The following is a 12,984-nucleotide window of genomic DNA, read 5'->3' as shown; positions in this document are numbered from 1 at the left end:
TGCTTTTTAAAAGATTTTTTAACCAACTTTGGGAAATGTGCGGCCGCAGCGTTCCAATCGGCTCAGTGGAAGACCTTTTCGCTGAAGCCTCAGTGAAAACCGTAGTGGTTTATAATTTCTTCCTCGTGAATTACTTCCAAAAAGATATGGTAAGAGAGATATGATCCAAGTAATTGGGGTGCGGGTTTGAACTGACGAGCCTTGTGTCAGGTTCTCTACTGGCTCCACGATGAATTCCAAACCAAGTGGTTCCATTATTGCTTCGTACCCTCGTACGGAGTCTAAACTTGTCGTCGAATTGAACGTTATCAAATAATTGTGGGGCAGTTTATCCTCATCTCTCCACGGATAACTACACTCATTTAGGTAAAGGTCCCGTCAATGTGGACACAGTACTTTCGCTAAACACATTCCCGTTGTATTCGGCCACAACATTTACATTAAAGACATTGTAAAGCGAATAAAACAAGTCTGTGTCTACGTTAAAATCACAGATGACTGGATATTTCTTTATGCCTCCACCATTGTAACATAGCTTGTAAAACCATCCTTTCTNTGTGAAACGTCCTTTAAACTGCAAGCAAGTAAACAGCCAGTAAGGAACCAAGGATACAAAGAGAAGATTAACATACCTCTTCAACCATCCTTTTCAGTTAGTCACGAAAGGCTCTAGAGCAAGCTTTTCAGGGTCAACCAGTGAACTAAGCAGGTTGTCTCTAAAATGGAGATGTTCAGACGACAGCGGTCTACCCGCTTGTGTAGACTAGAGCGCACCTGGAGCAGAATAACACATAAAAGCAGAGAGAACTTAGAGGTAAAGGCACTCTTGCTTCCGCGCAACGCCATCTCTAATTCCGCTGCTCCTCGTGTTATCGCAGGGAAGAATTATCTGGGCTAAATACCGTGCGTCCAGTTTAGCACAACGGATGGCGGGGACGATTAGGCTGACGGTGCAGAACAATGGGATCTGTCCGAACCTGTATGTTAGCTCCTGTCTTATTAATAATAAGCAGATCAGCAGGCACGCAAAATCTCTCTTCCGCATATGCTAAATAACGTTACTTTTGAATAATTCTGCACTACTTACACGCCAGTAAGATATTTCAAGTGTGTGAACCGATAAACAGTGCGAGAAATCGTTCGGCAGTCCATTTTTCATTAACCCCTCAACAAGTTCAAAAGACACTGATTAATATTTACGGCCTAAAAATACCCGATGCATTGACTGGCGTCAAATATGGCCCTTAACACGACAGCACATGGCGAATTGTGGCAGACTGTAGTTGTGAAAGCTAAAAGGTTTTGCAGGTATTTTGATTTTACTTCTGCTCAGTGGGAAGTGTTGTTCTCCTCTGTCAGACTGGCGTTCGTCCTACCGCTAGGCGTCTTTTTTTAACTCGTAAAGATGTTTTAGCATAAGGAGACTATTTATACAATGCCTTCGTCTTCATACCAAAATGCCGCAGTTTATATTACTCCAGGCAAGCACTTGTCCCTATATTGATAAATCCCGGCCCAGATTACGTGTTCTGAACACGCTGCCTGTGAATCTAGCACTCATCGTAATATTCCGCTAGCCATGCCCCAGGTAAAAAGCCCCTCATTCCAGGAATTCCGTCTTCTAACTGATTGTTTGACCAAACTGGCATTTGCTTTTTAAAAGATTTTTTAACCAACTGTGCGGCCGCAGCGTTCCAATCCGCTCAGTGGAAGACCTGTTCGCTGAAGCCTCAATGAAAACCGTAGTAGTTTATAATTTCATCCTCGTGAATTACTTCCAAAAAGACATGGTAAGAGAGATATGATCCAAGTACTTGGAATGTGGGTTCGGACTGATGAGTCTTGTGTCAGGTTCTCTACTGTCTTTACGATGAATTCCAAACCAAGTGGATCCATTATTACTTCTTACCCCCGTACGTAGTCTAAACTTGTAGGCGAATTGAACGTTATCAAATAATTGTGGGGCAGTTTATCCTCATCTTTCCACGGGGCATCAACAAATTCCCTCTAAGCTCCAGACCAGACATACCGCAGTGAAGACAGATGCATTATTGCCGTGAGCATATTGTTGTACAAATATTGAGATGATGCATATTTTATTAATCCCAAAGGGGGATGAAAGTGATAAAATTGTGCACAAACACCAAGGAATTCTGAGACTGAAATTCTCGTCTGCATTGGTGGTGGTGCCTTCCAATTAGCCATGGTTACCTCTTAATACTATCGCAACTCAATCAAATATGAGCAAATCACGTGCTGCTTGAATGATTGGTGCTTGAAAGGTACGAAATGCTTTATAAGTGTTCAACATGCATCCGCTAGTTCTATTGCTTCAACAAAATCCAAATGAGGACCTCTGTTACCGTATTGGTGTTCATTTCTCTATCATTGCGTAAGCTGAACTTAGTATCTAGGCTATCTAATGCACCGATAAATAATTCCGATTGATCTTCATCATTTATATGTTTTTTGCAACTTAAGAGAGTGGGAATGCACAACAGGCTTTTACCTGCTACACTTGCACGGACTGTCAACTTCCGATCGATGAGAACACAGCAAAATCCGGATCGACTTGTGGGGCGTGTAAGGTGAGTAATGGATCTGTGAATGGCTAGAATCCTGCATATTTTAATAGCAACTCACTTTTTCACGCAATCAATGCTTTAGCTTGACGATATCACCTCGATTGGTGATTAGACGTTTGCAGTTCAACTGCCAAGCTCGGCGAACAGACCAACAATCAAGCAGCGCATTCGAGCTACCTACCACAAACAACATTGCTAGCATGAAGTTCGTCGAAATTTTTGAGTTTTACCGTGGATGAAATCAAGGGGAGCAACACTTGTGTTGTGATGCTTTATACCTACATTCCACAACATTGCTAGCATGAAGTTCGTCGAAATTTTTGAGTTTTACCGTGGATGAAATCAAGGGGAGCAACACTTGTGTTGTCTCTGATGCTTTATCGATTTCCCGGCTATACAGAATCAAGGTAGAAACAACCAGATTCGCTTGAGGCGAATCTGGCGAGAACCAGCTGGAACCCTAGTTCGCCGTATTTTGCTACAGTGAAACATTGAGAATATTGCATGTTTGCTACCCGTCATAACGGGTAATTAACAAACGAAAAGAAGGGGGGAATGCAAGGCCGATGGAATCCGATTGCTACCAGTGATAGTGTTTGGTTTACACTCGGAGGACCAAAATCTTAAAACGAGCTTCCGTTCTGCGTTTCTGGGTGCTTGATGTGTCCAAGATGCACTGATTACTGGCAAGAGCAGGGTGGTATGAGGCAATGGGCTTGAAACATTGGAAAAACTGACCACACTGAAAACCACAAAAATACCCTTCACGTTTCTGATAAATAAGGTTGGAACATGATTATTGCTCCCTCAGTGATGATCAGGGGCACAACGACTTTCAGGAAATCTGTTTCTTGTGCATAAACTATTACCTTATGCTCTATTTTCCACTTCAGCACCTTAGATTCTTTGCACCCTCCTGCTCTCGTATAGTTTTGTGATGAAATTCGATCCTGCGTCACATATGACGTTATCTCAAACTCGGAGCATGTAGAAAGCCCGCAGGCTGCCAGCCATAATTTGTTCAAAACAAATGTTGACACCTTTCATCATTCCGTGTGGTACATGATACCTCCTGCTTGGGAAGGCTTCCTGTAGGTCGCAAAAAACGATCCTGTGGGGCAAAAGTGCTCTTCAGTTCTAATTTGGTTTCCCCGCTAGCGCCGTCCATTTCTGACTCAGATATTGCTTACTCTCCAACACTCCACGTGGAGTTCTGCAGCTAAAACAATATAACTATGGTGATTACCGTATAATGCATTGTTGGAATATATGAAATTTTAAAGATTCGTCACCCTTCACTCTCTTTCCGACGGTCTTCACTCACGACAATTTATTTAGTTTGTCTAATCCCATGCTGGCGAAATTGCGTGCAGTACTTCCCATATGAGTCCCGAACAGGGAAAAATCATCAAAAATGTGTTGAACCACATCTTCAGAGGCATATTTTCCTATATTCTTGTCGTGTATTCAGAGGCTACTCGTGATATCCCAACTATTATATCATTGCATTTTTGAACTTCTTCATTCCTGTTTCGCTTACATGAATGTGCACGCAGACCAGCCACACTGCTTTGCGGTCTCTCTAAATCACATCAAAACAAATATTGGCATTAGCTAAACTGTGCAGAAACGTTTTGAAGTTATTAATACTGACAGATACTCATTTACTGCGTAGATTTTGCGCACATTTACTATCAATATGGTTAAGCACTTTTATCGATCCATCCATCCATCTTCCATTCTTGCCAAATCTGGAAAATATCTGCCATCAAAATTTGCCAGAGCACTCCAGGCATGAGTAAACAGTTTCACGTACATTAAACAATCGTCACGTAAAATCAAGCTACCTGGAACTTCGGGAATTTCGGTGGGCACTTTTCAGCATAACATGGCATCTCTGATTACGCAAATTTCTCGAGGTCCCACAAAAATCCCTGTAGCAGGACGTCTTGAAAGCGATCAGACTACTAGAATGTGAACGGTGTTTTATTATACATATAAATATATATATATACAACTGTCTTGGGGAAAACGCTATAACTGCTCTCACCTACATGTCGTCCGAGGCATTTGTAAGACATTTGTGAAGGGCTTTGAAATCGGCGTGACTCAAGATATTAGTCAAAAATTTACTTCTCTTTCAGTTTAGGAAGGAATATGCTACACGATCGAGTTTAAGTTAAAGTATGGGTGGCATGCAGAAAGAATTTACTGTGTATTATTTCTTCAGCGTCAACCAATGCTGCTCTGAGATTATTCCTAAAAATTATTTTAAGAAAAAAGCGAGAAACTGATCAGATTTGCGTGAAGGTTAATGGACTCTCAGGAAATTACGGTGAGCGCAAATAACGAACCGCAATAGTCCCAATTCATTGTCATGTCCACATGCATGATTTTTTCCCGCGCCTGCTGTCTTGGTTGTATGTCCTGGATTTAAAACTGACTTAATTGTAACCAGGGTTAACGACCACACCGTACCTCCGATAACGACGAAAGTCAATTAAACTAAATGCACAGTATATGTAAGTGTCGAATTTCTCCAAAACATAGAGCCATAAACCTGAGAGGATGGGAGTGGTGAGGTTTTGGTTTCTGCTGCAGATTATTTCGGCAGCCGGCACCATTGAAATGAAGTGTCGATTCAATTACAGCTGCTGAACAATACGACAAATGCTTCTTCGCGTCTAATTAAAACCGTGTGCGTCATCTGGCGCCCCAAGGCGGTACTCAATCGACCTGTCTGCCTCTTTACTCCTGAATGGTGAACAAAACCTAGTTGCCACCACACGACCACCAATACTATCGTCATTCAATGCCTTCAAGCACCTGATTTTGGGTACTTATACTGAAAACAGTTCCCAAACACTTCATCCTTACACGACCACCAATACTATCGTCATTCAATATCTTCAAGCTGATTTTGGGTACTTATACTGAAACCAGTTCCCAAACACTTCATCCTCGGTGGCTTATAAGCACGAATCTTAGTAGCATTTTATCTCGAACTCAAACAATCGGTGTCAGATTTTGTGCGTGGGGATTTATTTTTACATTTGGTCCCTGACAGTGTTGGGCGACGTACGCAGTTGTTCCGGTAACTTCCTGCCTTTATATGGCAATACGGATTTAAACATTTCAAGTATTACTCCATTTCTCGACACCAAGTTACATGCACGTAAGCAATTTTTGGACATTTATGATGGTGACCAAGTGCACATGGTCTAATTAAGCCAGTGGCGCGTTTGTATAAAACCCTAAAAATTTTAGTAATCGAAAATGTCAATTATTTCAATGCTCTGGCTGATGGCAGGGTTGTGAGCTTCAACAGCATTATTGACAAGGGCGAAGGCCATCAAGAAAATTTGTTTGTTGTGGTCAGGTCCGGCCTTGAACATCCGCGTGAAATAACTGTCAACTTAATTCATTTTTAGATGATATTCAGTTTCACTGGCAGCAGAACACCCAGCAACATCACCGCCACTTGCATCACTATGAACGGTAGCCCTTCTGCTACAGAATGCGCGTCAGATTATAAGAAGACACAGACGGGTGCAGAAGTAATGGCATGCTGTAAAACTGCAAACTGCAACGCTCTACCTGGCGTCGGGTTGAAGATGGTGCCCAACTCTTTTATAGTTTATTTCTTTTCTGTGTGTATACGCAAGTTCATGTATTTCTAAAAAATGCCAATTAGAGCTCGGCCGTTAGGCGTCCGAGAACTTGGTTTGTGAATCATATGCTTCTTGTTATATCAATAAATCGGTCACATACATCTTTAGCTCAGTTTATCTTGCAACTGAAGCACCTTGGGACACTTTCAAGGAATAAATGATCATGTCTACAGCGCCTAATCAAAATTAGTCCTCCATTATCGTTTGAGTGGTTGCTGATTTCCCCTGATAACTTGGAACTTTCGTTGGAGTGTATTCATTAGTTAGAGTCCGCTGATTTCATAAGCACAAAGAAATAAATCATCCTTCGTTGTTAATATACAACTTTCAATTTAACTCATCTTGGAAGTAAATAATTTCATAACCGCCAAGCAAAATAAGTCTGGGAGGAAACTAACGCAGTGCCGTTCGCCGGAGACATTTCCAGAAGCGCTGTTACCCCTTTAATCCCATGATGACTAGCTGGGTCAGTCACTTGCATAGTAACATCAGATTAAATGTCCAATGAGGGACGAGTTAGCGTGGTTCACTCAAGTCCAGACGAAATGCAGCCTTTGGAAACGTCTGATTAGCGTTAGGTTGGCGCTAGAACCTCCTATTTCATTCCCAACCATGATGTGAATTAGTCGCTAGTAACATAAGCCGCAATCGAGGACCCGATCACTCGCATGTACCAGGTACTCCGAGACCCGATGCTTAGGTGCCACATAGTTAAAGAGTAATTTGGTGATATTCGGTTTCATCCTACCCCTGGAACTGAATGAGGAGATTAACCCCCCCCCCACGGAGGACGATTACACTTTGCTCCCACTGACACAAAGTCGATGCTTGAACTCGTGATGCGCGTGTGATGCCACCTTGCTCCGTCCAATTTTTAGTCCATCACGAGTGTTAGCACAAAATGTATACCAGTTTTAGTAACGGAAATCCACCCGTTAACAGCAGTCGTCAGGTTGTTAGATTCAAGATCCGATCGCGAGCACTCCCGTCACTTTCACCACCCTTCCTTGCAGACGTGGAGCTAAACCTCATTATATATAACTGAGCGTTGTGAAATCATCCATGCTTTATGTGCAGTGCATCTGCGTACGTGCCTGGCGGTAACTGACCGCCTCCTTGATCCATCTTCATAAGGCACCACCGTCTCTAGTTGCAACGGACAGAAAAACCACCAATTGGATCATACACTACATTTGCCATATCGCGTGGCGCAGCAGCCTAGTGATTTCCGCATCATTCTCATGACCTGCTCCTCATAGATAACCCTGCATAGCTCGATGGCTTCGTTCACAGTAACAATGGAGACCGATTTTCCCCACTTGCTACAAACATCCACCAACCGAGCAGCTTCCATAAATTCCTTCATAAATTTGCAAAACAAAATCAAGCGGAATTACGCTCAAATGTACCCACTTCTGATTTTGTTAGGCTGCTAGCGCACGCAAGTATGCGGTGATTGGGGCAAACGCCATTAGACTAGCGTGTCACAGCACAAACCTTTCTGGGAGCATATTTAGTACACTGATACTTTGTGAGGTGCGAAAATTCTGCCTCTCTGTCGGTGAGTTTTGCAGATCTGCCCTTCAGACAAGAAACTATGTTCCTGTAGAAAAAATCCGGTATTCTGATGTCTCGAAAAATAACACTAATAAGGTCAGATCCAATTTCTGTCGCTTTCGCTTCCAGCTGAGCCTGGGCCTCCTTCTATCTCAGATCGCAAGCCCGTAACCTTGTCCACATATATAGCTTTTGGTACTGAATACTGAATACTGAAATCGTCAACAGGTTTCTGTGGTGCAAAGATCCACCAATAACACTGTGAAAATTCGGACACTACTGAATAAGGCTTTCGTCAACTCCAAGTTATTTTTTGAAGTGAAAAGGAACGGACAGCATTTGCGCACGTAGAGGAATGCCCTCATCCCTCCCCTTCCCACCGCCATGTTGAAACTTGCGTGCGCGTTGGTGTATTCATGCGTTTGACTGTGTATTGCGAATGGGAATTCACCGCCTCCAGCCTTTGCCAGTAGTACAGAATCATGTGCGCAATTCGAAGAATTATGCTACAAATACTGTAGAGCACCACATGTTTGCGAGTGGGACTACTAGGATGGATAGAACTGGTTGTAGCAGGTGTGACGATGCCCCCATCATTCTTCAACTAACTCCGAACTTCATCACTTTTGAAAATTTCTAAGCTCGCTCTCTTCACATAAGGGATTCAACTTCGTTTTGGGGTAAGATGAGGGGTGGTAGATCAGGATCAAATTATATCCTCAGTTGTTACGCTGTTATTGGTCTACGTAAACATATGCAGTCTAATTGTGATGCACGCTACTTGTAGGGTGAACCTGGTCTGTAGAATTAAAATAACCATGTTGACATAGTTTTAGCACACCTCAAAAAATATTTTAGTGCGGATTCGGACGCCAACTTTCTTCAGACGAGAATGGTTCTCGGACTGGACCTGTTGAATAACAAACGCGTTGTAGATCACAAAAATCTATCCAGACACGGAACTAAGCAGAAATGAAGCTATGCAAAACAGTACTCATTTTGTAGACCACCACTGAATAATTGCATTCATTCTAGCACAGTGTATCAGATCCCACCTGAGTGCAAACGAATTATGAGATACCGTAGATGAGGAGTTAAACACTAGCTGAAAGGGCGCACACTGGCGGCCAGATAGCCACATCAATGACCCAAACAACTTACATCATCCCCGGGTCGGAAAACTCACATGGAAGAAAACCCTTGATCCCTTTCGCTGATTCATGGAAATTATTGATTTCAGGACCGTTGCAACACAGCTAAGCTAGCGAAGAAGCACACCACCGAGGAGGATAATTTGATTTCCAAACCACACCTACCTACCTTTAGCCGTTCGTTGGATCAAGCGCAGGTGCGTAGCATAAAAGGTTGTGCATGTTCTTTTCATGTTTTGTTTTGATGACATTCAATTTCAGCGGTATGGAGTTGTTCTATGTTTGAGAAACGTTACCGCTTGCAGTTAAACAGTGTAAAACTGTCCGCATAAGCCCTAATTGCACGTCACCGGTCAAATGACGGCAAATTCAAGCGCTTTAGAAGAAACTTCCGCCTGACGAAAGTTGTGTACACAGAGGCACTTCATCGTCCAGTATATTCCGGTTGCAACTAGAGCGTCCTAAATCTTCCGATTGGTTAAATGCTCACATACTTTGGGTACAGATTGTCGTATAGGCTAGTACTGGTCTACTTGGCGTGTACATCCGTGAACCTCTGGGAATTTGAGGAAGTGCTTAAACGGGAGATGTTGCTAGACAATGGGATAAGACATGGAATTCAGTCCAAGTGTTAGGCAGAAGACCGTGTTATTTTGCGAGGTTCATAAATTTTAGGGATTATTTTAACGGCTAGACAAAACGTTCAAGGATAAACGGTTGAAGCTGCGCAGGGCGTGAGTGTATAAGCCTTAGCCTCCAGAAATATTCTGTTGTTTTCACTGATTCACTTATTGATAAACCGTATTGGGGCCTCCGCCCAGCCTTCCGGGTCAGGTTTAATATTGCCGTTCAGTGGCTGACGTTCACCCTAAAGACGCAAGAGGATAACTAATGTGGCACTCCTACAAAGCAGTAATTTTATCAGCGCAAGGGCGCGCATAAAAAACGTCTAAATGTGCTTCAAAACGGGGTGCCAGATTCAGCGTAGTCCACGCAACAGCCACCCGAGAAGGGAAAATTGCATAATAAGTGTGTCCTCAGAGGCTAAGTATCTCACTAATTATTACAACAGATTTAATTCACGACTTGTGGGGGATAGGTTGATCGATGCATGCTCAGGTCGTTACAACTTAAACGCGGCAGTCAACAACACAACGGGGACGAGTATACAACCGACGAGACCCGCTTATTGCGTCAAACGTTACCGTAGTTGTGGAAACCCGAAAACTAGAACGGTGGGGCGTGACGTTCAACGATGATGCCGGTTGACTAGAACTAAAACTGAAAAATCGTTGCTGCCCATGAGTGACCTTGGGCAGTTGGGTGAATGGCCAGAGTCACTAAATGTGAAAGACAGACGAAGGCAGAGGAATTCGAGTTGGAGACAATGATAGCTTTCGTTTCAAAGATATGGTTTGCACTGAAACCGAGAAGACCCACTTTTGTAGTGAAGTCATGTGTAGAGGACACTTTTTAATTGGGGAGATAATGTTAATGCATAAGGCCGAACAAATCCCGTGAAGTAAATAATGAGTATAAGAGTGGGAAGCAAGACATAATTCCAGGAATGCAACACTTGTTCCGCACAACTCGCGTAGCAAAACATGATTTTTCGATTTTCTGAGCGTCGTTCATTCCATTCATCAAAGCACAAGATGCATAGATATTCGTGAACGGATTGATCTGAGCACTAACGGCGAGCAAACGGTTTTCACCAGGTTGTGAAGGTATACAATGATTTTTCATTATGTGCGCGCTATGAAACCACAATTTCCATCCCAATCAAACCCAGACGTCTCACCAGAATAAGAATAAATGAACGGACCTGAGGGCGATGAAATAGTTTACATGCTGTACGAGTTGAATTGTATGCCACGCAGTAGATCAAATGACAATTCATCTCTTTATAGCTCTGAGGCAGATGGGCTCTTAATGCCGAGAAGAATCTGACGAATGTCATCAGGCGCAGCCAAGGGGAACTCACTAAATAAAGAGGGGCAAATTCGATCGGAGTTGCATGTAATACCCTACATTCCTTGAAAGTGCCCAAAGATGCTGCAGGTGCATGTTAGGCCAAGTGAACTTGTGTGGCAAATAGACTGATTTACTGGCGAAGGAGGAAGTAAAATATCCACCAACCAAGTCCACAAATTCGTGAAGACCATGCTCTTATTTGCAGACCTTCGGGCTACATGAGTTTTGGCACGTCAAAATAAAAAAAACTATAAAAGAGTTGGGTACCACTTCCAACTCACTGCCACGTAGTACAGCATCACAGTGTGTAGTTTCATGCTATAACTTCGGCACCCGCCTGCGTATTCTGTGCGTACCTCGACGCGCACACCATGGAAGAGACGTCAGTCGTCATAGTGACGCAAGCGGCAGTGAAGTTGCTGGGTGCTCTACCGCCACTGAAAGTGAACATCATCTAAAAACGGAGCAAGTTAACGGATATTAAACGTGGATGTTCAAGGCTGGATCCGACCGCAACAGCCGATATTCCACGATGATCTTGATCACTGCCAAGGACCTAATTCGGATCCAAAATGATTTTACAAGACGAAGCATAAAAAATGGTCGGTGGTCTTGATTAGTGCAACTTCAAGGTTTTCTGACGAATGCACTACTGCTTAAATTGGGCCATAGCGATTGGAGCCCCACCATAAATGTCGAAAAAGTTGTTTCGCATATCACATGCGGAACAATAGAAATTCTCTCTATTTCGATATCAGAGTGATGTTTAAGGACATTGGATCACGATGCGGCGTCAGGTGTGAGGGTTGTGTGCAACCTATACGACAGGATTTTCACCATTCAACAGCGGTGAGACAAATTGGTTAATTGTATACTGACTTGCAAAACATTCCACAATCGTCCACCAGGAGAAGAATGTTTTGAATACAAAGAGGAGTAGCATTTATCACGCCATCCCACTGCTGCAATCGGGTCAACGCCTCCGCTCAACACCTGAAGCAAACAATTATTCCTTTATGAAATTCACGCACTCAGTTAAAACATCACACATAGAACAATGTCAAGGATTCGGACAGAATTGTGATTTACGACTATTTTTCTTCGTTGTTTGTACGCGCTGGAACTAGTTGAGAGTCTATTTATCCTCATGCGGAAGCTGATAATTTTCCCGCTTTCGTCCTAAAGTTACTGTGAAATGATTACAGTGGTCGGTGTGCCCTTTCCCTTCCTTAAACCGATCCTGAACTTTGTTTACACGGGGGCCATTTAAGGCTGTTTTGTTTTTGAAATATTCCAAATCTGTTAAGGGAGAACAAATCTGGGAATGACATTTTGAGTCCACGTTTTACCAAGATAGTTGTATTGTTTTAGCTGCTAAACTCCAGGCAGAGTGTTGGGGTGTGAACAGTATCTGGTGAAAAAACGGGAAATGCTGGTAGAAAAATCGAAATGAGCTGAAAAGTACTTTTGCACTAATGGACCAGTTTGTTTGCTACAGGGAGGAAGCCTTTTTAAGTGAGTGGTATTTCTGCACCGCACCGAATTATGATAAGTGTAGGCATTCTGTCGATCTTACTATGACTTGCGTCCTGCAGGCTTTCTAGAAGCCCCGAGTTTGAGACAAGGTCACATGTGGTGCAGGAATGAAGTTAATTGTGAAACCTTTTGTGAGTATGATAATTAGGACAGTGTGCATAGAAATCTCAGATACTAGATTAGAACAGAATAAGTAAGGTAACAGCAAATTTCTTTGCAATGTTTGTGCTATACTGTCTCTTGGTTATTACTGCGGGAGCAATAAGTACATTCGAAATAATTCTCGGTGTGAGAATTGAGTTTCGTACGTATATCGGTATAACCAGACGAACTAGAAATCCAGAATTCAGCGCAACATAACAACCAGCACGTATGTATTCGAATTGGCGAATATGTACAGCATATGGAATATTAAAACAAAAGAATAATGAATAGAGCAACGAACAGAGTATCAGTCATGTTCATCACATCCGCCACACGTTGAATGAGCGTGTGGATGTTTATAGTCCA

At 42.8% G+C, this 12,984-nt stretch overlaps 2 protein-coding genes across 2 annotated transcripts in view; one reads left to right on the top strand and one right to left on the bottom strand.

The window, feature by feature from the left end:
• The window catches only part of T265_04408 (hypothetical protein), a gene marked incomplete at both ends in the record, with an annotated part of 38,076 nt that overhangs the window by 1,796 nt on the left and 23,296 nt on the right, over positions 1-12,984 (bottom strand). The gene's annotated exons all lie outside the window — the stretch shown is intronic.
• Positions 2,484-6,013, top strand: T265_13507 (hypothetical protein; the record flags this gene model as incomplete). The annotated part of the gene is made up of 3 exons (XM_009169154.1): positions 2,484-2,588; positions 2,636-2,816; positions 5,853-6,013. Coding segments are annotated over 3 exons (447 nt in total), but the record flags the coding sequence as incomplete, so codon positions are not given.

The sequence above is a fragment of the Opisthorchis viverrini genome, assembly GCF_000715545.1.
Source record: "Opisthorchis viverrini unplaced genomic scaffold opera_v5_72, whole genome shotgun sequence".
Lineage (NCBI taxonomy): Eukaryota > Metazoa > Platyhelminthes > Trematoda > Opisthorchiida > Opisthorchiidae > Opisthorchis > Opisthorchis viverrini.
This window is presented reverse-complemented; position numbering and strand designations above follow the sequence as displayed.